Source organism: Papio anubis, chromosome 1, assembly GCF_008728515.1.
Source record: "Papio anubis isolate 15944 chromosome 1, Panubis1.0, whole genome shotgun sequence".
Lineage (NCBI taxonomy): Eukaryota > Metazoa > Chordata > Mammalia > Primates > Cercopithecidae > Papio > Papio anubis.
The window spans coordinates 127,155,583-127,180,268 of record NC_044976.1 but is presented as its reverse complement, the minus strand read 5'-3'; the positions used below and the strand labels follow the sequence as shown (position 1 = coordinate 127,180,268).

Sequence of the window (24,686 nt, the reverse complement as noted above, 5' to 3'; positions counted from 1 at the left end):
CTCCCTTGGGGTTTCCTCCCAGTTGGAGAGCAGAGTTAGACAAGGCCCAGTTTTGTGTTAGCCGACCGTCTTTGCCCGCCTCTATGACCCAGCCTCTTGCAGTATTCCCATACTTGATGCAGGGAAGGAACCAGAAGCAGAGGGGCCTCTGTGCAGGTACCCACGTGTACCTGAGTGTGTTCATGAGGGCATCTGGTGTTTATGTGTCTGAGTGTAACTTTGTATTTATGTGTGTGCGCGTGTGTGTGTCTGGTTGCATGGGTGTACCTTTGTATTTATGTGTGTATGTGGTTGCATGGGTGTGCCTCTGTGTGTCTCTGAGCCTGGCTGAGTGTGTATGCAAATCTGTGACTGGAGCTCTAGGAGCATCTCTGAGTCTGAGTGTGCCTGGTGTGTGTTTACAAAGGGACAGTTGGCTGCTCCAGCTCCACAGCCCTGGGACCCCAACTCCCATCTTCCCTGCTCCTTTCCCTGTGTTCACCCTCAGCTCTGACGCATTGAACTGCAGTTGGGGGGATTGGCAGTTAGCCCTCTGTGCTTCTCCCTGCAGCCCTACCTCTGCCAGGGCCTCTCCCTCCAGGGACCTCTGCTTCCACCCACATTTGTCCACTTAGTTGCCCATGCTTGACACACAGTTCCTGGAGTACCCTCTTTCCCCAACCCCAGACCTGCTTTCAGAGCAAAACTCAAGTCCCTCTTCCTCCGTGAAGCAAGCTTCTCCCTCAGCTGAGCAGTGATCCGTTCTTACTCTTTTTTTTTTTTTTTTTTTTTTGAGACGGAGTCTCGCTCTGTCCCCCAGGCTGGAGTGCAGTGGCGCGATCTCGGCTCACTGCAAGCTCCGCCTCCTGGGTTCACGCCATTCTCCTGCCTCAGCCTCCAGAGTAGCTGGGACTACAGGCACCCGCCACCACGCCCGGCTAAATTTTTTGTATTTTTAGTAGAGACGGGGTTTCACTGTGTTAGCCAGGATGATCTCAATCTCCTGACCTCGTGATCTGCCCGCCTCGGCCTCCCAAAGTGCTGGGATTACAGGCGTGAGCCACCGCGCCCGGCCCCGTTCTTACTCTTAACCCCAATCCGCTGACTGGGTGGGGGCAGCACGTCCAGCCTTCCCACCTCCCCTGCAGGCTTCTAGAGGAAGTTTCAAAAACTGATGAGCCTCAATCCAGGGCTTGAAAGAAGCCAGGGTGTAATCTTGTTCATGCATGCATCCCCAGAGCCTCGCCCAGTGCCTGGCACATAGTAGGCACTCAATAAATGCTGAATGGGTGAATGGTTGAATGATAGGTGCTGAATAAATGAATGACTGGCCTTCCCTTCTCAGGCTATTCCCACCATTAGTCTGCCCACCTTTCTAGACTAGGCTTGGCCACCATTAAACACGGGGTGGGGGTGAGGGCCCCTGCAGTTCACGGTGCAATATTCACCAGTTTTGCCCTCTGCCTCATAAAGGCAAACCTGGCTTTTGATTACCATGTGTGGATGTTTCTGTGTCCTTTCTTCTCTGTCCCTGGGGACAGGGTGGTCTGTGAATATGTGACGTTTCTGCAGTTCAGTATCCGAAGGTTTCTCTTGGGGGTAGGGGCTCCTGGGCGGCCAGATGAATGGGTCCCTGGGAACCCAGACCTCAGATGGGGACTTAATGGCTTCTTCCTCTCAAGCCAAATTCGCCTCCACCCACTCCCTCTGAAGAACTGGGCATTTGCCAAAGTAACCACTGGAGTCATCTAATGGCCCTCCCCTCCCCAGGTTTCCCACAGCTTTCAGGGACAGTGGGCAAGAGGACCCCCCCACCACCACCTCAATGGAACACACCATCCTCCCCTCTCAACAGCACGCTCGGTGCAGCGAGACTGACCCCTGACCCCCTCCCAACCCTCCCCACCTTGGACAGGAAGGAAGTAATGCACCTTCTCTTGCTGATTATTTATTTGTTTGGAGAGACAGAAATGTAAAAGTGTATCTAGAAATATCTATATCTCTATATATTTTTAACTGACTCTTTGGAATCCCCTGGGGTGGGGTGAGGGGTAAGTTTAGGCTTTCGCGGAGGGGAGGAGACATGGAGCCTGGGAACTCCTTGTTCTCCCCTCTGCTGCCTCTCTCCACCCCTTAAAGCGGTTGGTAGAAGGAATGGCATTTGTATGGGGGGAGGGAGGCTGGAATGGAGACTCTGGATTCTCTCCTCTTCCCCATTCAAGTCCCAGAGGGAGGGAGGTGGTGAGGACGAGGAAGGGAGGGGCAGGACGGGCCATGGAGGTGCCCCGCCCCCACACCTGACAATCACCCACACTCCTGGGGCTCTTCCTGGGTCCTGGGGCAGGGCGAGTCCAAGTGTGAGGCTGTTGATTTGTTTTCAATATTTCTTTTCGTGCTGTATGGTGATGCTTTCTTAGTATTCTACACAATAAGAAAAGACAAAAGTCCTCGAGATTCTTATGAGTTTTGTTTGAAAACTCTTTCACTATATTTGTTGTAAAGAGGTTTACTATTAAAAGAAAAAGAATACACGTTTCTGATACTTCGGCGTGGGTTTTGGTTTCTTCGGTGCTGCGAGGATGGGAAGGAAGCACTGGTGTAGCCCTGTCAGGATGAGAGGCAGCGCTTCACCTCAGCAGGGAAGAATGGGGGGCGGCCTGCAGGGTGGGGCACTTCACAGGTCTCAGGTGGGGTTTTCAGGTGAGAATTTCTTCTAAGTGTTCTGTCAGAAGGAGGCAGCCCCAGGCCACACTAAAGAGGAGTTGCCCAGCTAGAAGCCTCTGGAGGGATTCTGGGACACAGAAACAGAAATGTCACCCAAGGTTGGGTTCAAATCAGGATGGTGTTGGGGGTGGGAGTGTGGCACGGTGAGGACCTTTGCCCGCTGAAAGCCTTCCTCAGCAGAGAGTTGCCCGGGCACTGTGTGAGGCACAGGCGGATTCCACCCTCGTGCTCCTCACAGCATGCTTCCCTCCAGCAGAGGAAGCCGCTATTGCCCTTTCGAAGTGCTTTAACAGTGCCAAGGAGCCTCTCTCTCCCCTCCTCACACACCTCACAGGACTACCCCACCCCACCCCGCCCCACCATGCCCTCCAGCCAGTGTGGCCTGCTCTTAAACGTGCCTCCTTGGCCGGGCACTGTGGCTCACGTCTGTAATGCCAGCACTTTGGGAAGCCTAGGCGGGTGGATCACCTGAGGTCGGGAGTTCGAGACCAGCCCGACCATCATGGAGAAACCCTGTCTCTACTAAAAATACAAAATTAGCCGAGCGTGGTGGCACATACCTATAATCCTAGCTACTAGGGAGGCTGAGGCAGGGGAATCGCTTGAAACTGGGAGGCGGAGGTTGCAGTGAGCTGAGATTGTGCCATTACACTCCAGCCTGGGCAACAACAGTGAAACTCTGTCTCAAAAAAAAAAAAAAACAAACCCTGCCTCCTCATATCCAGCACAGCTGTGCCCTGGGGCAGATGCAGTGGCTATAGAGGAAAGCAGATGGAGGAAAGCAGATCCGGCTTGGCTTCCTCCAAACAGGCTGTGGCTGCTTCTCTGTACCTAGCCCAGGTGCTGCGGAGACAAATGTGGAGTGTGAGGGGCCATATACAATGGCAGAGACAGGCCTGTGAACACCTAAAATCCATGAGGCATGGTTAAGGCTGTGGGTGCTACACATGCAGGCTGTTGTGGGAGCACACAGGAGTCAGGCTTCATGCCTTGGCTTTCCTCATTTGCAAAATGCAGATGACCATCTCTACTGGTCCTGCTTCCCTCATAAGGTCATTGCAGTCTTCCCCTCACTTCTCCCTCAGTAGGGGCAGAGAGGAACGATGAGCTGAGCAGGAAGAGGTTAAGAGGATACCACCCTCCAGATGAGGCTCCCTGCTGGTTACCTGCTCCCCTGTAGCAGCTTCCAAGATGACCTCCAATGATCCCTGCCTGGTATTCATGCCCTTGTGTGATCCCCTCCTTCAGCGAATCATGGTTGGTATGTGTGTCCAATTAAAAAAAGACAGAGTGATAGCATGTGACTTCCAAAGCTAAGTCATGGCTTCTACTCCCTCTCCCTCCCCCTCCCCTCTCCCTCCCCCTCCCCCTCCCTCTTCCTCTCTGTCTCCCCATCTCCTCATTTGCCCTGGGGAAAGCCAGATCCCATACTGTGGGACACTTAAGCAGCCCTATGGAAAGGCCCACATGGCAAACAACTGACGTCTCTTGCCAACCACCATCTGAGTGAGGTCATCCTCTCCTCTGTCCTTGTAGTTCCCAAAATTCTGCAGACGTTGGTACAGGTGAGAACTCACTGGTACAATGTACCCTGTAGCTCAGCCACAGCCATGAAGAGAGAACCAGTCTCTTCTGCACATCTGCCGTTGGTTCCTCAGACTGGCCTGTGCCTCCTTCCTTATAGGCATCATTCCATGTTGTCTTGGGTAGGCGTTAGTATTGCCCACACATATTTCCTGTTCTCTTCCCTTCCTGGACACACAAAAGGCTGTGCATCCCAGTCCCTGTATAGTCAAGTGGAGTTATTGGACTAGTTCTGGGCAGTAGCCTATAATAGGAAGTAATGTGTGTCCCTTCTGAAATGCAGCTAGTGCCTCATTCTCCAAACACTCTTTCCCTGTTGTGGGAATTGCAGAAGCACGTGTTGAGGAGGAGCGCTAGCAGATCAAAGCAGCCTAGACTGCTAAGCTGCCCTAAGGTTTTGTCCAGCACGAGTGGACTTTGTGTGACTAGAAAATAATTGTGTTTTGTTAAACTACAGTGATTTTGAGTACTGTGTCTGCCATATAACCTATCCTGACTGATACAGTATCCCTCTCACACCTGGACAACCTTGAAGCCTGATCTACTGTATACTCCTTGTTGGTGTGGCTCAAGGATCTCTGAACTTGGCATAGTCCAGAACTAACGTTCAACTCCTAGTTCTGCCACTTACCAGCTGTGTGGTCTTGGGGAGTCACATTCTCCTTAAGCCTCTGTTTCTATAAAACAGAGCTAATAGCTGCTTGTTTTCTCTCACCCCCCACCTTCTCCCTCTCTAATTCATCCACCCCATCTTTGGGTCAGCTCTGATAATCTAACATGTCATGGTTCTCCACTGCCCACCATCTAAAGTCCTAACTCCTTGGCCTTGCTCCCAAGGCCTTCAAAGAGCCAGCACAACCTCTTTTCCAGGGTTAGTCTGTATGGCTCCCTCTGCATCCCTTGGACTCTAGGCAGACCAGACAGCCCTATCAGTTCCCTTACAGATCCGTTGTGGTATGGCCCACGCCATAATCTGTCTGAAATCCAACAAACATCAAGCACCTATACTTTGTGAAACCTTGTGTTAGGCACTGGGGACATAGGAATGAGATAGCTCCTGCCTCTAGGCAATTCACAGTCTAATGGCCACAAGAGACAAGTGAACCAACAGTTTATACTTGAGTCTGTGTTAAATGTCACATAGAAAGAATGTAAGTGGGCTTTTGGGATCAGAGATGTGGTACACCCAAATCCAAACTAATGAAAATGAGAGGAGGCTTCTTAGAGGAGGTGCTTGAGCTGGATTTTGAAGACATATAGGAGTCGCCTGGGCAAATGAGAGTAAGGAAGACATTCCTTATAGCAGGAATAACACATAAGGTATGGAGAGACTATGGTGGCTTCAGGAAATCAAATACGGTGATGCAGGTCAAAGGAACAGCACATAGAACCGAAGAGGTGGGCAGAGGCCCCATTATAAAGGGCCTTGATTGCCAAGACTTGGACTTTATTTTGCAGAAGATGTTTGGTCATCAAAAGATTTTAAGTAGAGGAGGGATTTGACCAAACTTGCATTTCAGAAAGCTCCTGCCAGTAAAAGTTGCCCTCTGCCAGTAATGCTGAAAATCAACTGGAAAGGAATGCCGCATTGGAGGCAAGTGGCCTGTCAGGATCCTCTACAAGTAGAAATAGTGAGAGCCTACACCCAAGGAAGGCGTAGACAGAAGGATGGAGAAAAAATGAGTTTTGTAGATACTGAAGAGAACACTTACTACTGCTACTAGTCAAAGACATGAAAATAGATGAACTTACTTGGTTTGGGTAAGAAGAGGTCTAGCAAAAAACTGCTCTGCCACGCCTATTTCTATCTTTGAAACCCTTCCTATCTTTAAGGTTTTACTCCTACAATTTTCCCATCATGAAACTTTTCCTGATTTCTCTCCCTCCCCTGTCCCGCCTAGCTGGCTGTGGTATCCTCCAATGAAGTGTCTTAGGAATCTGCCCCCCGCCTTTTTTTTTTTTTTTTTTTTTTTTTTGAGACAGAGTCTCTGTCACCCAGGCTGCAGTGCAGTGGCGTGATCGCAGCTCACTGCAAGCTCCGCCTCGCAGGTTCAAGCGATTCCCCTACCTCAGCCTGCCAAGTAGCTGGGACTACAGGCGCCCGCCACCACGCCCGGCTGATTTTTTGTATTTTTAGTAAAGACAGGGTTTCACCGTGTTAGCCAGGATGGTCTCGACGTCTTGACCTCGTGATACGCCCATCTCGGCCTCCCAAAGTGCTGGGATTACAGGCGTGAGCCACTGCGCCCAGCCAGGAATCTGCCCCTTCTTTATAGCACCTACCTCATTTTACCTGGAAATGTAGGTACCAGTTTCTGTTTTTTCTCTACAGCCGTACTGAAGCTCCTTTTAAAAATGTACTGCCGGCCAGGCATGGTGGCTCACACCTGTAATCCCAGCACTTTGGGAGGCCAAGGCAGGTGGATTACCTGAGGTCAGAGTTCAAGACCAGCCTGGCTAACATGGTGAAACCCCATCTCTACTAAATATACAAAAATTAGGCCGGGCGCAGTGGCTCAAGCCTGTAATCCCAGCACTTCGGGAAGCCAAGCTGGGCAGGAGTTTGAGACCAGCCTGACCAACAAGGTGAAACCCCATCTCTATTAAAAATACAAAAAATTAGCTGGGTGTGGTGGCACCTGTAGTCCCAGCTACTCGGGAGGCTGAGGTAGGGGAATCGCTTGAACCTGGGAGGCAGAGGTTGCAGTGAGCTGAGATCATGCCACTGCACTCCAGCCTGGGCAGCAGAGCAAGACTCCTTCTCAAACAAAAAACCGGGTGTGGTGGTATGCACCTGTAATCCCAGCTACTCGGGAGGCTGAGGCAGGAGAATTGCTCGAACTCGGCAGGTGGAGGGTGCAGTGAGCCAAGATCGTGCCACTGCACACCAGCATGGGTGACAGAGCAAGACTCTGTCTTGGGGGGAAAAGAAAAGAAAAAATGCACTGCCTTGTCCATGTTTGTATCTGGCCCCATGCCTGGCACACAGCATGTGTTCAGTGGGGCTACAATGAAATAATGCATGTGAAAGTGCACTCTGTAAACTGTGGAGAGTACTACAAACCCTATAGATGTTTTAAAATAATACTCAAGAGCATATAACTTTTTGCAGCTTCTCCTCTGCTTTTCAGCTGCAAGATCAGCTCCTGAAGCAGCACAGATCATTAGGGTCCCAGTTTCCTGGACTCAGATATGGGTCCACAGAAGAATTAGCACCCACTAGGCTCCTGTACCCAGAGGCAGGCGGCTCTTGGTAGGCGGGAGGCAAAGGGTGGTATTTGTTCCAGCCAAGAAGGCCAGACTGCCAGACTAGTTCTCTGTAGCTCATCTTCTTCTGACTCACACCCCTGAGTCCCATGGGCTGAGTAACTTTTCCAGCCTTGTGATTGTGGAAACTTGTTTCAGAACAGCGGATGTGAAAGGGACACTTGGGCGACCCCACCCCAGGTTCCAGAATGGCTCGATTCTACTGGAGCCAATACCCAGGCTGAAGTGCAGTGGCGCCATCTCGGCTCACTGCAACCTCCACCTCCTGAGTTCAAGTGATTCTCCTGCCTCAGCCTCCTGAGTAGCTAGGCTTACCGGCAGGCGCCACCACACTTGGCTAATTTTTCTGTTTTTAGTAGAGATGGGGTTTCACCATATTGGTCAGGCTGGTCTCGAACTCCTGACCTCGTGATCCGCCCGCCTCAGCCTCCCAAAGTGTTGGGATGACAGGCGTGAGCCACCGCGCCCGGCACTCTGTTTGCAGTCTTAAATCACTGTGTCACTGCCCAAAGTCCATTCCCCTGCCCTATTTCACAGTTGGTAAACCAGAGGCCCAAGAGGAAAAGGAGGCACTAGGAAGCTCCTATAGCCTCCCGCTCTTCTCCCAGCTAGGTCTAGTTCAGATCAGCCTGGGGGGGGCTCAGGATTTAGTGCTTCCAGTCGGACTGATTTACGTTTGACAATGCTCCCGCCCCCCTCCCCGTCACCCTCTCCACCCTGCCACCTTTGCTTTGTACTTGCTGCCAATTGTTTACAGCTCCAAGGGCTTCGCTCGGGCAGTTTGTTTGGTCTCATAAAGTGCGGTCCCCGCCTTCGCAGGGGAGAGTCACTCCTATTTACTGCGCATCAGCCGCCACGTGCCCCATAAAAGCTGGTGACGACGACGCCGGCCGGAGCTGGGAGGAGAGGGACCCCGCCTACGGGAAGGTCACGAGCCCGCCAGGTCCCGCCCTCACGTGACCTGAGGGGAACGTCCTCGCCTGTGTCACTACCCTCGGCGGAGAGCGAAGGCTGGCGCCGGCCGAGGCATCCAATCCCTGCCCTGCCAGCTATAGCCGGGCGGGGAGGAGGGAGCGGTTCCGGGTTCAGAAAGAGAAAATATCCATCTAAGGCGAAGGGGTAGAAGGGAGGTCGAGGGAAGGCAGTAAAGTCACTTGTTTAATCTCCTCTACGCTGTAAACTCCCCGAAGGGAGAAATCACCATATTCCTATGTGTATGGCACACAGGAGACGCTCAATAAATGGCTGACTGGCAACTGGTCCTCGGACCCCGCTCGGATGCAGCGCCAGTCCCGCCGCCCTACGTAGCAGCCCCTTCACCCCTCTTCCGCGGCGTCCTCCCGGCTGTGACAAGGCAAATGAGGCAATGGTTCGGCCAACCAACGCTTCCAAGCCTGCGGCCCGCGGCCGGGAAGGCGCCTCAATCCGCTTGTCCAACACTGCAGTGGGTGCGGACAAAGACCCCAGTCCACTCTCCGAGCCCCTGCCGATGGGCGGGAAGCGGAGCCTCAGCCTCACTCCGCTGGCTCTGCCAGTGACAGACGGAATCATCAGCCAACTGCACCCGGGCAGGACGCATGCGCACCCAGAAGATGTAGCCCTAGATGGGGAAAAACCGAGCTGAGAGAGCCAATTTTGGCTGGGTCTCTCAAGGTCTTCCCGGAGAGGGTGCGCATGCGTAAATCTAGCACCTTCTGTAAATCCAAAGCCCTGCTCAGTTCGAGGGGGGACAGCGCCCTCTGTCCTCCTGGCCGTTTTCCTGAACTCCTAACCTCAGTCAACACCGCCTTGAGGACCTGGCGCTGCCTGGGAGATCCAGAAGAAAGGAAGCATCTTGGCCCCTGCCTCGGGGGTGACACGACCGTCCCCAAACACAGCGAGTCAGTGGCCTGGGTCTTTGTGCAGTGACCCCTCTAGGAGCCGGGGACCAAGGATGGCACGAACATTGATTTGAGGAGGATGCTTCGCAGTTTACGAAGCGTGTTATATCCATTGTCTCAGAAGTTCCTCACAAAAAAAAAAAAAAAAAAAAAAAAAGGTGGTCAAGAAGCTGATGCTCAGGAAGGTGAAGGGGACGAGTCCAAGGACACTGCCTGTCAAGATGAAATGGCCTGGAACCCAGGCGACCCAACTCCCCATTCAATGCTCTTTGTTTTTATTTTGTTTTTTGAGACAGGGTCTTGCTCTATCGCCCAGGCTGGAGTGCAGTGGCGCGATCTCGACTCACTACAACCCCCGCCTCCCGGGTTCAAGCGATTCTCCTGCCTCAGCCTCTCGAGTAGCTGGGACTACGGCGCCCGCCGCCACGCCCGGCTAAGTTTTTGTATTTTTAGTAGAGACAGGGTGTCACCGTGTTAGCCAGGCTGGTCTGATCTCCTGACCTCAGGTGATCCGCCCGCCTCGGCCTCCCAAAGTGCTGGGATTACAGGCGTGAGCCATTGCTCCTGGCCCCATTCAGTGCTCTTTTACCGTGATAAGCAGTTTCCTTGCTCTCCAGGAGCTTGTGTTTAGTTGGCCTAACAGCACATAAGATCAAGGAAAAGGCGGTTTCAGTCTTTTAAAATTTTTTTTTAATAGACAATGAGTGCTAGAGGCGTTCAGAAACGGGACAGGCCACTTTGTGCTCCTGTGATCTGAAGGCAGCGTGAAGAAGATGAGGCTTGGAAAATGGGTACAAAGTACATAATTGGAGTGGATCAATCTTAGGAATAGGCCAGGCTCACTGATTCACACCTGTAGTCCCAACACTCTGTGAGGCCAGGGCGGGAAGATCACCTGAGCCCAGGAGTTCCAAAACAAGCAAAATTAAGCAATATAGGGTTTACTTATATATGATAAAACTTTGGGAAAAGCAAGGAATGATAAGCACAAAATGTATTAATAGTTACTGTAGAGAGATTGGGGATGGGAGGAGAAAAAACATACAGGTGGATGCCATTGGTAATGGTGCAGTTTTTGGGATAAATGGTAGATTTATGGGTATTCATCTAATTATGTATATAACACATATATCCATTATAATTATTCTTTTGTATGTATAAAATGTAATTTAAAAGATGATAATGGAATCACAGCCTCCCACCCCAGTACATTACACAGTTGAAGAGAGGGAAAGCCAGCCAGGCATGGTGGTTTACGCCGGTAATCCCAGCACTTTGGGAGGCCGAGGCAGGTGGATCACTTGAGTCCAGGAGTTCGAGACCAGCCTGGGCAACATGGTGAAACCCCGTCTCTACTAGAGATTACAAAATTAGCCAGGCGTGGTGGCGTGCACCTGTAGTCCCAGCTACTTGGGAGGTTGAGGTGGGAGGATCGCTCGAACCCAGGAGGTCTAGGCTGTAGTGAGCCGAGATTACACCACTACACTCCAGCCTGGGGGACAGAGCAAGATCCTGTCTTCAAAAAAAAAAAAAAAAAAAAGAGGAGGGTGCGGGGAGGGGGGTGGAAAGACTTATATGTATTGTAGTTGGTTAAAGAGCATTTCTACATACTTTATACTTTATACCAGGTGATTCTCACAAGAAGGATTCAATAATCTGCATGTTAGAGATGAAGAGACTCAACTGAAAGTTACTTAAGGCCAATGGGGACCCTGTGCAGCTATATACCCAGTGTCCCAAGCACTGTGTCTGGCACATTAATAAACACGTTTCATAGGCGAGTGACAGAACCTTGTAATTACCTTGGTGTCTGCTAGAGAAATGAGCTGCCTCTGAAGGTAGGGAGTGCCCTGCACAGCAGCTGGCTGACCACTGTCAGGATCAGAAGTCATATAGAAACAATTCTGTCTTCAGCTGAAGTTTGGATATAGATAACCTCTAAGGTTCTTTTCAACTATAAGGCTCTATGAGTCTTTCAGAGGCTGAAGGCAAAACCATATTAAGATAATAAGTCTGTCCACTTCCACTGGGGTCGTAGAAGTGGTTGCCAAATAAAGGCCTAGATGAAAAGACTTTTTTTTTTTTTTGAGACGGTCTCACTTTGTCACCCAGGCTGGAGTGCAGCAGGCATGATCATTGCTCACTGCATCCTTGAACTCCAGGGCTTGAGCGATCCTCCCTCCTCAGCCTCCCAAGTAGTCGCTGAGACTACAGGTGCACACCACTGTATCTGGCTAATTTTTAAATTTTGTAGAACAAAGTCTTGTCATGTTCCCCAGGCTGGTCTTGGACTCTTGGTTTCAAGTGATCCTCCCTCCTAGACCTCCCAAAGTGTTGGGATTACAGGCATGAGCCACTGCACCTCACCCCCAAAAACATTTGGAAGGACAAGTTAACAGGACTTATTGCCAAAATAGATATGAAGTATGTTGTTATGGTTATGTATATTATTGCATGTTGTGTGTGGTCACAGGATTTTTGATCCACTGTAACTGGAAGAAATGCCTAACGGGCAATTAACAACATAGGATAGTGCTCAAGAGAGATAAGGGGTGATATGTCACACTGAGATATGAGGGAAAGAGCACTGGAGTTGGAGTTAGGAGACCTGATTTCTAGACCTAACCTTGTCTTTAATTAACAGTGTCATCTTGGAAAAATCCCTTCATTTGCCTAAGTCTATTCCCTCATATACTAAAGGTATATACACACAATGATAGCTATAAGGAAGAATGTGCCCATCCCCTTCTTAAGATCCTACTCATCTAGTTAAAAAAACAGATATCCAGTATTAAAACTTGGCTTCTGTGGTGAAACTCCATCCCTACTAAAATACAAAAAATTAGTCGGGCATGGTGGCGGGCACCTGTAGTCCCAGCTACTTGGGAGGCTGAGGCAGGGGAATTACTTGAACCCAGGAGGCAGAGGTTGCAGTGAGCCAAGATGGTACCACTGCACTCCAGCCTGGCAACAGAGCGAGAGTCCGTCTCAAAAATGAAATAAAATAAAATAAAATAAGACACTTTGCTTCCCTCTGTTGTCCCATATTATGTTCGTTTTTCCATTATAGGACTTACCACATTTTACATTGTATGCATGTCTGTCTGCTCCAACAGAAGTGGCTTTTTTGAAGGAAGGAATTCTACCTTGTTCAACTTTATATTCCCCTACAGTGCCTTGCAGAAAGTAGGAGCCCAGTAAATGTGTATTGAATTGCTCAGAATTGTGTGGTGAGGTAGAAAGTATTGCTTAATCTCTCCGAGACTTCAATTTCCTTATTTGTAAATTAAGCTGCTGGTTAATTTCTAAAGTTCTTTTGAGTTACAGAATTCTGTTACCCGACAAGGTTTCACAGATTGAGAAGATTGAATTATTTGATTTCTAAATTCCCTTTCAACTTCAATATTAAATGATTTTATAATACTGAGTTTCAAGTGATCTACATGGAAGTTGAACAAGTTATCAGAGGAAAAACATGTGCAAAAAGACTGAGAACAGGCCGGGCGCGGTGGCTCAAGCCTGTAATCCCAGCACTTTGGGAGGCCGAGACGGGCGGATCACGAGGTCAGGAGATCGAGACCATCCTGGCTAACACGGTGAAACCCCGTCTCTACTAAAAAATACAAAAAAACTAGCCGGGCGAGGTGGCGGGCGCCTGTAGTCCCAGCTACTCGGGAGGCTGAGGCAGGAGAATGGCGTGAACCCGGGAGGCGGAGCTTGCAGTGAGCCAAGATCACGCCACTGCACTCCAGCCTGGGGGGGAAAGAGGGACCCTGTTCCCAAAAAAAAAAAAAAAAAAAAAGACTGAGAACAGAAGTAACATCTAGCTATCCAATACGAGAGAGAGAGAAGCTGAAAATAACATGGAAGAGTCAGTCTGAAAAGCAGGGGAGATAATAATAGAAGGAGTGACAGAATCAGATGCCTAGAGGACTACCATGCAAATGAGTGAAGTGGTCCAGTGGTAAGCATTAGGGAGTTGTGGAGACTGGAGAGGCCACGGCCCATCTAAAGTCAGCTGTGTCATGTTATCGATGTGAGTGTTGCCACATCTTCCGGGTTTTTGTTTGTTTGTTATTGTTGTTTTTGTTTCTTGTTTTTTTGAGACAGACTGGCTGTCACCAGGCTGGAGTACAGTGGCATGATCTCGCCTCACTGCACCCTTCGCCTTCTGGGTTCAAGCGATTCTCCTGCTCAGCCTCCCGAGCAGCTGGGATTACAGGTGCACACCGCCACACCTGGCTAATTTTTGTATTTTTAGTAGAGACGGGGTTTCACCATGTTGGCCAGGCTGATCTCAAACTCCTGGTCTCAGACGATCCGCCCACCTTGGCTTCCCAAAGTGCTGGGATTACAGACATGAGCCACCATCCCTGGCCTAGTTTTTAAGAAGCTGGTAATACAGATTTTTATTTGAAATCTCATTGTTTGTAAGTGTTAGCAACAAGTTCAGTTTACTTTACAATTCTGTGCAGGTCAAAACAAAAACAAAAAGGAAAACACATCATTAGGCCAAATATTTGGGCCACCTATCCATAACCTCTCCAGTATAGTACCAAAGGAGGAACTCTTTTTCACCGTCAAATCATGCATGCTTAAGTATGATGTTAGTGGAAGAGCTCCCCCTCTCTGTTCATAGCAGCTCTGTGATATGCATCCCAACCCTTCCTGGTACTTCCAGGACTTTGCCCCATTGATTATCTCCTCACTCTCCTCTGTTTTCAACGTCTCCTTGTCTACTTGCACCTTCTCTTCATTCTAAGAACATGCTGAAGTCTCTCCACATTCTGAAAACTCACTGCTCCATTGTCCTATAGCCACTTACAGGCATTTTCTAGAAAGTTCTTTCTTTTTTTCTCTTCTCCAACAAATTTCTTGACAACATCAATTACATTTGCTATTTCCTCTCCCTCTCTTCCCACTGTAAGTTGGCTTTACTCCTCAACTCACAGAGTTTGCATCTACCACTTCAGCCTTTCTCAACAGGGCAAAGATCTCCGCTGTGAAATTCATTGACACTGCCCAACTAGGTTAAAACTTCTCACACTCAGATATTAAGTATTATATATTTTTTATTTTAGCACCTAAGAGATGTTCAGTCAGTGTTTATTGAACCAAAGGGGAACCAGTACATGTTTATTGAACCAAAATGGAAAGAGTTTTCAAGAAAGAAGGATGGTCAACGTCATCAAATTTGCAGAAAGATCAAAGACTGTGGTGGCCAAATGAAACCCACTGGATTTTAAGATAAGGAGATTACTAGTAACTTTTGAGGGTGCAATTTCAGTTTAGGGAGTTGGTTGACTTTGCCGTGGTTTATAAGGAAGATGGCTGTGGAGCGAGTGTAAACCATGCATTGGAGAAGTTTGGCACTATAGGGAGGAAACAGCAGGAAATATTGGAGACAATCATGCCAGTTAGAGTTCTCAGGATTGAGAAAATCCTGGCATATTTGTAAGTAAAGGAGACAAAACTAGTGGCATAGGAGATGCTGAAAATGTTTGATAAAGAGAACACCGGAGAGCACACCAACAGAGGTGACGGGAGACAATTGAGAAGTTAGCGGATTCAAGGAATTGGTTGGCCTTTACAAGGAGGTGAGAAGTCACCTCTGAATTAGGCAGAAGGGTTAAAGGCATGAGTCGTAATTATACACAGACCCTTGAGTGAGGAAAGGTGGTGGAGGAGAGCTCCTGCGCATTTTATTTTATTTTATTTTATTTTTATTTTTTGAGATGGAGTCTCGCTCTGTCGCCCAGGCTGGAGTGCAGTGGCCGGATCTCAGCTCACTGCAAGCTCCGCCTCCCGGGTTTACGCCATTCTCCTGCCTCAGCCTCCCGAGTAGCTGAGACTACAGGCGCCCGCCACCTCGCTCGGCTAGTTTTTTGTATTTTTTAGTAGAGACGGAGTTTCACCGTGTTAGCCAGGATGGTCTCGATCTCCTGACCTCGTGATCCACCCGTCTCGGCCTCCCAAAGTGCTGGGATTACAGGCTTGAGCCACCGCGCCCGGCCGCATTTTATTAATAAAGTGGAAACAAGGTTACATGTTTCCAGTAGTCGGCTGGGGTAGTAGAACTATAGATTGCTAGAAATCTTAGAGACTATTCTTTGCAGGCTTTACTCCTTTTGCCCACCTTGTAAATAGTATTGTTTCCTTGCTGAGGATGGGGGTGGCGGTCTGTCTTTGACTGCCCTCTCTTCTTTTTTTTTTTTTTTTTTATTATACTTTAAGTTCTAGGGTACATGTGCACAATGTGCAGGTTTGTTATGTATGTATACATGTGCCATGTTGGTGTGCTGCACCCATCAACTCGTCAGCACCCATCAACTCATCATTTACATCAGGTATAATTCCCAATGCCATCCCTCCCCCAACTCCCCTCCCCACAATAGGCCCTGGTGTGTGATGTTCCCCTTCCCGTGTCCAAGTGACCTCATTGTTCAATTTCCACCTATGAGTGAGACCATGCGGTGTTTGGTTTTCTGTTCTTGCGATAGTTTGCTGAGAATGATGGTTTCCAGCTGCATCCATGTCCCTACAAAGGACATGAACTCATCCTTTTTTATGGCTGCATAGTATTCCATGGTGTGTATGTGCCACATTTTCTTAATCCAGTCTGTCACTCCTTTTCAGGGCAGTATCATCTAGTCCTTAGTTTTAAGCAACCCCTAGAGGCTGATGGCTCCTAATCTACGTCTATAGCTGAAATCTCTCTCGAGCTTCAGACCTATGTGTGCAGCCATGCTTGTGGCATATCCCTAGGATATTTCACAGGTTAAACCTAATAGGAACCCTTTATTTTCAGCACCGACACTGCTAATTTCTCCTAAATTATTTGTCTTAGCTAATGGTCACACTACCTCCCCAGCTGCTCAAGTCAGATACCTCTCTCTCTCCTTCCCTCCCTCTCTCTAAATATGTGTGTGCATGTATCTGTGTATGTACACAGGTAAGTATTTAAAAGAATATGAACATATTTATATTTTATGTATTATATTATGTTTTCTTTTACACTTACTAATGTCATGATCATTTGATCATGCCAATAAATACTTTTCTACATTTTTAGTGCCTGATAAGTATTATCTTCTAACCATGTACTGTATTCTACTGGCTTGTGGAAAATTTGTTTGTTTCCTCTTTTTTTTTTTTTTTGGCTATTAGGAATAGTACTGAGTGAGTCTAGGTGTGGTGGCCCATGCCTGTAATCCCAACACTTTGGGAGGCTGAGGTGGGAGGATCATATGAGCCCAAGAGTAAGACCAGCCTGGGTAACATAAGGAGACCCTGTCTCTACAAAAAATAAAACAATTAGCCAAGAGTGGTAGAGAATGCCTGTGATCCCACTTACTTAGGAGGCTGAGGTGGGAGGATCATATGAGCCTGGGAGGTCAAGGCTTCAGTGAACCATGATCACACAACTGTACTCAGCCTGCGCAAGAGAGTGAGACTCTGTTTCAAATAAATAGAGAGCACTGAACATACTGTACATATATTTTACTTCCTTAGATTGAATACTTAGAACTGCAAATGGAGGGCCATGAAGTATACGCATTTGAAAAATATATATATATATATCTAGATAGATAGATAGATAGATAGATAGATAGATAGATAGATATTTTTTTTTTAGACGGAGTCTCGCTCTGTCGCCCAGGCTGGAGTGCAGTGGCACGATCTCGGCTCACTGCAAGCTCTGCCTTTCGTGTTCACGCACTTCTCCTGCCTCAGCCTCCCCAGTAGCTGGGACTACAGGTGCCCGCCACCACGCCCGGCTAATTTTTTTGTATTTTTAGTAGAGACGGGGTTTCACCATGTTAGCCAGGGTGGTCTCGATCTCCTGACCTCGTGATCCGCCCGCCTTGGCCTCCCAAAGTGCTGGGATTACAGGCGTGAGCCACCGCGCCCGGCCCCCTGAAAATATTTTAATACATTTTGCCAAATTGGCCTTCCAGAAAAATTATACCAGCAGTATATGATAACATCCTTGCCAATATGGATATTATCATTTTTAATTTTTGCCATTGTAGTAGATTATATCTGACCCTCCAACTCTCAGCCACACCTTTTCCCTAAATCCTTCATCATTCCCTTCCATGTACCCTCACAACTCCCCTGGGACACATAACTTAATTGAAAGGCAGAGAAGAGGGACCAATTTCCCATAAGGATAATTTCCAATCTTCTCCACTTTCCTCTAACCCCACTGTTGCTGCTCTTGTTCATAGAGGTTTCTAGGCCAACCTGCGCAAGCTTCCAAAATAATTTTTTTGTATGTGACGGAGTCTCACTCTGTCGCCCAGGCTGGAGTGCAGTGGCTGCTCACTGCAAGCTCCGTCTCCCAGGTTCACGCCATTCTCCTGCCTCAGCCTCCCGAGTAGCTGGGACTACAGGGGCCCGCCACCTTGCCTGGCTAATTTTTTTGTATTTTTAGTAGAGATGGGCTTTCACCGTGTTTGCCAAGATGGTCTCGATGTCCTGACCTCGTGATCCGCCTGCCTCGGCCTCCTAAAGTGCTGGGATTACAGGTGTGAGCCACTGTGCCTGGCCCCAAAATAATTTTTTTGTAACTCTTTAGTATCTTCCTCTAACTCCCTCTCTTCCTAAATTCCTGTCTCTGAGAGATTATCTTCCCCCTCCTTGTTGAGAGTGACCTTTCAAAAGCACTTTGTCCTTCTTTCCTCCCCTAACCTTTGCATTTGTGTTATGCCATTGCTGCCTCCCATTAATAGAGTATTAACTTCTTCCCTCTGCCAAAAACATATTTAAATCTCTTCTATGCAAGAAAAAAGAAAAAGAATTCCATTATCCTCAAACTACCACATTCTTTTCTCCTTCCTTCACCATCAATTTTTTTTGAGATGGAGTCTTGCTCTGTTGCCCAGGCTGGGGCACAGTGGTGCAATCTTGGCTCACTGCAAGCTCCACCTCCTAGGTTCGAGCGATTCTCCTGCCTCAGCCCCTGGAGTAGCTGGGATTACAGGTGCCTGCCACCACGCCTGGCAAATTTTTTTATATTTTTAGTAGAGATGGGGTTTCACCATGTTGGCCAGGCTGGTCTCGAACTCCTGACCTCAGGTGATCTGCCCGCCTCAGCCTCCCAAAGTGTTGAGATTCAGGCATAAGCCACCACGTCCAGCCACCATCAAACTTTAGAGTGCTGAGAAGTGTCTATTGACTCTCATGTACCTCTCAACATCTTGAATTCTGGGGTCCAGCTCCTTACTCCTGAAATTACAGTCTTCAGGGTCCCAGGCAACTTTAAAGCCCTATCAAAAGCCTTGTTCTTCACCTCGTGGTAGTGTGGGGTGCAGGTCACTGCTTTCCCTCCTGAGGCTGTCTTCTCCTGGCTGCATGGTTCGCCCTCTCCTGATTCTCCTCTCTCAGTGGCGGCTGGGATCCTGCAGTTCTGCAGGCCATGTTCATGAGTCTCAACTGTAACTCTCCTAGCTCTTCCTTTCCTCTGGGTTTTCTCACCTGATCCTGTGGCTTCAGTTTTCTCCTTTATCTTGCTGATTCATCGCCCAAATGGAATCCCAGACCCAAATTATGTAGTTGCCTCCTAGACAGCTCTACCTGAACGTGATTCCTCGAATTCCACAGATCTCAAACTGAATTTGTTAGCTAGTTTCCCCCACCATTCCCACTGCCACACACAGACAAAGAGAAAAACCCACCCCTCCCACTGTGTTTCCCATTTTGGTCAATGTCATCATCAAACTTTTAGTCATCATGTTCAAACCCATAAAAATAATAGTTGCCACATACTGAGCGCCTGCTTTATTTGCCAGGTGCCTTACATGCAGAATCAAATCCAATCTTCCCACAATAACTGTGTAAGGCTGATTTACTATGTCCATTTTTATAGATGAGGAAACTACCCGAAAGTGGTGGTATTCAGTAAGTCTAGTTAGTGCCCACACCTCTGCGTGGGGTTTCACCACATAACCTCTCCCTACTCCTCAGTACCATATCCAGCCAGTTTCCAGGTCCTCCATGTTCACTGTATAGTACATCTGCCCTCTCTTTATCTGCCCACCACCAACTCCTTAGGCCAGCCTCACTGTTCCTTGCCCCCCAATACCTTTTTTTTTTTTTGGTAGAGACAACATCTTGCTCTGTTGACCAGGCTGGTCTCAAACTCCTGGCCTCCCAAAGAGTTGGAATTACAGACATGAGACCACAGCACCTGGGCTCACTGTTCTGTTGCCTGGAAATTAGCAAAACTTCTTCAACTATCACTGACAGATGTCATTATACAGCATACTTTTAAACATTACTCCTTGCACGTGAAAATCCTAAATGGTTCCTATTGCTGTGTGGGGTTCTAACCCTTTAGCCTGGTGTCCAACACTCTCTACCCTCCAATGCCAGCCTTATCTCCTGCCTATGCCCTTGGTGAACCTTATATTCCATCTAGCCGAGAACACAAGTTTTCAGCATGCCCTGCACTTCCCCCCACGACCCAAGTCTTTGTTCTTACTATTGCTTCTCTGTAATTCCCTTTCTTCCCTATCTAATCCCCCTCTCATATGTGTCTGTTGAAATCCTACCAATACTTAAAGCCCAGTTCAGCTGCCACCTCCACAGAAAACCCTTTCTTTTTAAAAATTAATTGCCAGGCGTGGTGGCTCACGCCTGTAATCCCAGTACTTTGGGAAGTCAAGGTGGGTGGATCACCTGAGGTCGGGACTTCGAGTCCAGCCTGACCAACATGAAGAAACTCCATCTCTACTAAAAGTACAAAATTAGTGGAGTGTGGTGGCACATGCCTGTAATCCCAGTTACTTGGGAGGCTGAGGCAGGAGAATCGCTTGAACTCGGGAGGCGGAGGGTGCGGTAAGCCAAGATCGCACCACTGCACTCCAGCCTGGGCAACAAGAGCAAAACTGCACCTCAAAAAATAATAATGATACTTAATAATTAAATTTTGAGACAGGGTCTCACTTGTTCACCAAGGCTGGAATGCACTGGCGCAATCATAGCTCATTGCAACCTCGAACTCCTGGGCCCAAGAGATCCTCCCGCCTCAGCCTTCAAAAGTACTGGGATTACAGGCTTGAACCACCATACCCGGCCAGAAAACCCTTTCACGTCTTCCAAGGAGTCATTTAGGTCTACCTCTTCCAACTCCCACTCTTAGTATTTTTGCTTTTTTTAAAACCATATTTTTCCTCATCTCAGAGATACTTTTGTAAATGTTTGTCTCCCCCTCTAGTCTTTTATGTTCTCAGAGGATATAGACTATTTCTTAGTCATCTTTGTGTCTCGAACATTATCTCCCCCACTAAGCAGTGTCCAGAGTAGGCATATACAATGTACCAATTTTAGTTTGACTGATTCTAATTAATCAAACATTCAGTCCACTCTTGCTAATCCTTCCACTTCTGCTTTCCAGGTTCTGTCAGGTGAGCTGTTGTGCTGTATTTCTGACCTGAATTGCCTTTTAGGAGGGAATCAGTACTTGGAAGCTGGAAGATATCAGGGATACCCCTAAAACGAGAGACTATTTTTTTTTTTCCATTGGATTCTGACATAAATAAATTTTGCCCACTTTGACAGTCAGCTGTGTCCTGAGTGTTGGGAAGATGGAAGCCATGTTCTGGGCTTTGAAGTCATGCAGATCTGGGTTCAAGTCCTGCCTCCACCACTTTCTGCTTGTGCGATTCAATGCCCATTGGTTAACCTCCTCATGGAGTTGAGAGGATTAAATACAATGCAAGTAAAACACTTAGAACGGTGCCTAGTAAAGATTAAGAGCTTAATAAATGTTAGGTATAGTAATCATGGGAATAAATAAAATACATTCAAACTGGGTTTTATCTGTTTACACTTGAGCATGAATATGTCTGCGTTTCTAGAAATTCACATCAATGTCAATTAAATGATGCTACTTCCGGGACTTTCTTCTCAACCCAGCTCAGCCCCTCCAGCCGGTCTCCTGCCTTTCCTCTTCCCTGCCATAGCCTGCTGCGGCCACCAGGAGGAGCATTTGTGCCACAGAAGGAGTTTCACTCACCTCTCAGGCAGGAAAAAGCCCTCCTCACTCTCCAGGCCATATCCACTCCCCTCTGGAGAACGGCTTGTGACACCGCTGCCTTCTGCCTGTCTTCTCCTCCCTGCCTGGGAGGAGCTCTCTATTCTAGGTTTCCATTCTCTCATTTTGGACAGCCTGCTGTAAAGACATACCCTCGGCCAGGCGCAGCGGCTCACACCTGTAATCCTAGCGTTTTGGGAGGCCGAGGTGGGCGGATCACTTGAGGTCAGGAGTTCGAAACCAGCTTGCCCATCGTGGTGAAACCCCGTCTCTACTAAAAATACAAAAAATTAGCTGGGCATGGTGGTGCACGCCTGTAATCCCTGCTACTCAGGAGGCTGACGCAGGAGAATCACTTAAACCCGGGAGGCGAAGGTAGCAGCGAGCTGAGATGCTGAGATCGTGCCACCGCAGTCCAGCCTGGGTAACAGAGCAAGACTCCATCTCAAAAAAAAAAAAAAAAAAAAAAAAAAAAGACATATACCCTGAATGAGAGCCAGGAAACCTGTTACTTGCTCAGCTTTTCCACTACATCCCTGTTAATCAACTGCTTGACTTTCTTTTCTTTCTTTCTTCTTTTTCTTTTTCTTTTTTTTTTTGGACACAGGGTCTCACTCTAGTTGTCCAGGCTGGAGTGCAGTGGCCCAATCTCAGCTCACCACAACCTCAACCTCCTGGGCTCAGGTGATCCTCCCACCACAGCCTCCCGAGTAGCTGGGACGACAGGCACATGCCACCTTGCCCAGCTATTGGCTTTCTTTAGCCTGTTTCCTCACCTGTGAAATGGGAATGCTAATACATGCCCTGTGACCCTTGGTAGGGTGCTGTAAAAATGAAATATCCTGACATATACAGACCCTCTTTATAAAATGTCAAATAGGTGGCAGCATTGTCTAACCTCACACTGTGTCATTTCTCTCTCCTGCTGTCTTCAGTGGACACTCTCATCCACCCAGAGCCTTGACTGGAAATGGATTGTTAGGAAGGGATTACAGAGCACCTAGTCTCCACTTATGCTAACGGAAGGGAATGAGTCTGAACCATAGCAAGAAGTACTAGAATTAAATTTACCTGGAATATTCAGAGAAAGGTTAAAGTCACTTTTCACAGAAAGCAAAGGACAGCAAGGGAACTGTCTAGAACAGGATGACAACAGGAATTCCTAGAAACAACTGGCGGGGTAGGGCAACTTGCCTTCATAGCTGGCCAGAGGGAAAGTTTAATATATTTTGCTGAAAGATGGAAAGAATCAGTGAATCTGAATGAATGAAATATAGGTATGATATTTTAAGGTCTTGGGACACTAGGTGGCAGCACAAGGCAACAAACCAAGAGAAGACCAGCACTTCTTCCAATCTGGGGGGCTGCCCCAGGAGGGGCACCTCCTCTGTATTCCCCAGACTTTAAGCACCCTTTCCCCATCTATATCTGTCTTTTCAAATGATGCACTCTCTTCAGTGATAAAGACATTGAAGCAGGCAGGGAAGAGAAAACTGGGGGAGCCAAATACATATTACCTAAGGTTTCTTCTTTTCAGATAGCCCGTGGAATTAGAGTTCTGCGTCTCCAAAAAGGGCATACAAAAGGAACAAAAAATGGGAACATTGCATGAGAAATCTGGATTAGGGTGAGAAGGCATTTAGATAGGGTTACCCAATCTACACTGATTGGGGAAAGATCTGGTGACAGAATTTTTTTTCTTCTTTTTTTTTTTTGAGATGGAGTCTTGCTCTATCGCCCAGGCTGGAGTGCAGTCGTGCGATCTCAGCTCACTGCAGCCTCTGCCTCCTGGGTTCAAGAGATTCTCCTGACTCAACCTCCTGAGTAGCTGGGATTATGGGTGCGTGCCACCACGCCTGGCTAATTTTTGTATTTTTAGTAGAGATGGGGTTTCACCATGTCGGCAAGGCCAATCTCAAACTCCTGACCTCAAGTGATCCTCCCACCTCAGCCTCCCAAAGGGCTGGGATTACAGGAGTGAGCCACCGCGCTTGGCCTAGCATTTTTTTTTTTTTTAAATCAAATAATAGTACCCTGGGGAAGTTACTGCTTCACTCGTTTCTTCCTCAAGACACCACAGACCCCTCTCCTCCAATTTATTGAGAGAGAGAGAGAGACCGTGACTATAGCTCTTCTCAGCAAAGCAAAAGCCAAGCAGAAATCAGGCTGTGTAACTACTGGAAACTCTTCATTGTATTTTTTCACCAAGTATTGGTTCTGTGATACAGGAGATAAAGCACTGCCAAAAGCCAAGGACCTTTGAATAAATTCTCAGTCAGGAAACCCTAAAAAGTTACTGTGGTAGTAGACGGCTACAGGGAGTTGATCATGCCTTGGCCACCATAATGCAAGCCTTCTGAGTCATGAACATAGTGCCAGCGGAAAGATGCCCCCTTCTTAGCTTCACTCTGCTTCGGTTTGTAACTCTAAGACAAAACTGCCTCTCTGTATCATCTCCATTCCTAATGTTGTTCGGTTCGGTGTCCTATTTTAGCAGCCATCAGTGGATATGCAGCCCAGCCATGCCCCTCCCAGTTTCCTTTAACACAATGGAACCAAGACCACCATCTTACCCTCTGTCCTCTCTTCTGTGGGTGGTAATTCCCTGGCCTTTCCTGTTTCCTCCAAGAAGAAATCCCTTCTTCCCATGGTGAGGGAGGATAAGTAGTGAGCATTGTGCTTTTTACACTGAGCTCCTGTAACACTGTCTTTATAATATGCATATAAAGCACTTGTAACAGAACACTAAAAAAAGTCAATGAGGCCGGGCGCGGTGGCTCAAGCCTGTAATCCCAGCACTTTGGGAGGCCGAGACGGGCGGATCACGAGGTCAGGAGATCGAGACCATCCTGGCGAACACGGTGAAACCCCGTCTCTACTAAAAAATACAAAAAAACTAGCCGGGCGAGGTGGTGGGCGCCTGTAGTCCCAGCTACTCCGGAGGCTGAGGCAGGAGAATGGCGGGAACCCGGGAGGCGGAGCTTGCAGTGAGCTGAGATCCGGCCACAGCACTCCAGCCTGGGTGACAGAGCAAGACTCCGTCTCAAAAAAAAAAAAAAAAGTCAATGATTATCGGCCGGGCACAGTGGCTCACCCCTGTAATCCCAGCACTTTGGGAGGCTGAAGTGGGCGGATCACCTGAGGTCAGGAGTTCGAGACCAGCCTGGCCAACCTGGTGAAACCCCTTCTCTACTAAAAATACAAAAATTAGT

At 48.1% G+C, this 24,686-nt stretch overlaps 1 protein-coding gene and 1 long non-coding RNA gene across 2 annotated transcripts in view; one reads left to right on the top strand and one right to left on the bottom strand.

The window, feature by feature from the left end:
* The window catches only part of MEF2D (myocyte enhancer factor 2D), a 40,049-nt gene extending 36,091 nt beyond the window's left edge, over positions 1–3,958 (top strand). Inside the window, exon 11 of the mRNA XM_021924929.2 lies at positions 3,789–3,958. Coding sequence (XP_021780621.1) covers positions 3,789–3,810 — 22 coding nt within the window. The 3' untranslated portion in view covers positions 3,811–3,958. The remainder of the gene's footprint in view (positions 1–3,788) is intronic.
* Positions 955–9,207, bottom strand: LOC110741079. The gene is made up of 3 exons (XR_002516747.2): positions 8,279–9,207; positions 3,870–3,945; positions 955–2,770 (listed from the first exon to the last, which is right to left on the bottom strand). It is a non-coding gene; the product is annotated as an uncharacterized LOC110741079 (long non-coding RNA).
* Between the last annotated feature and the right edge of the window lie 15,479 nt (positions 9,208–24,686).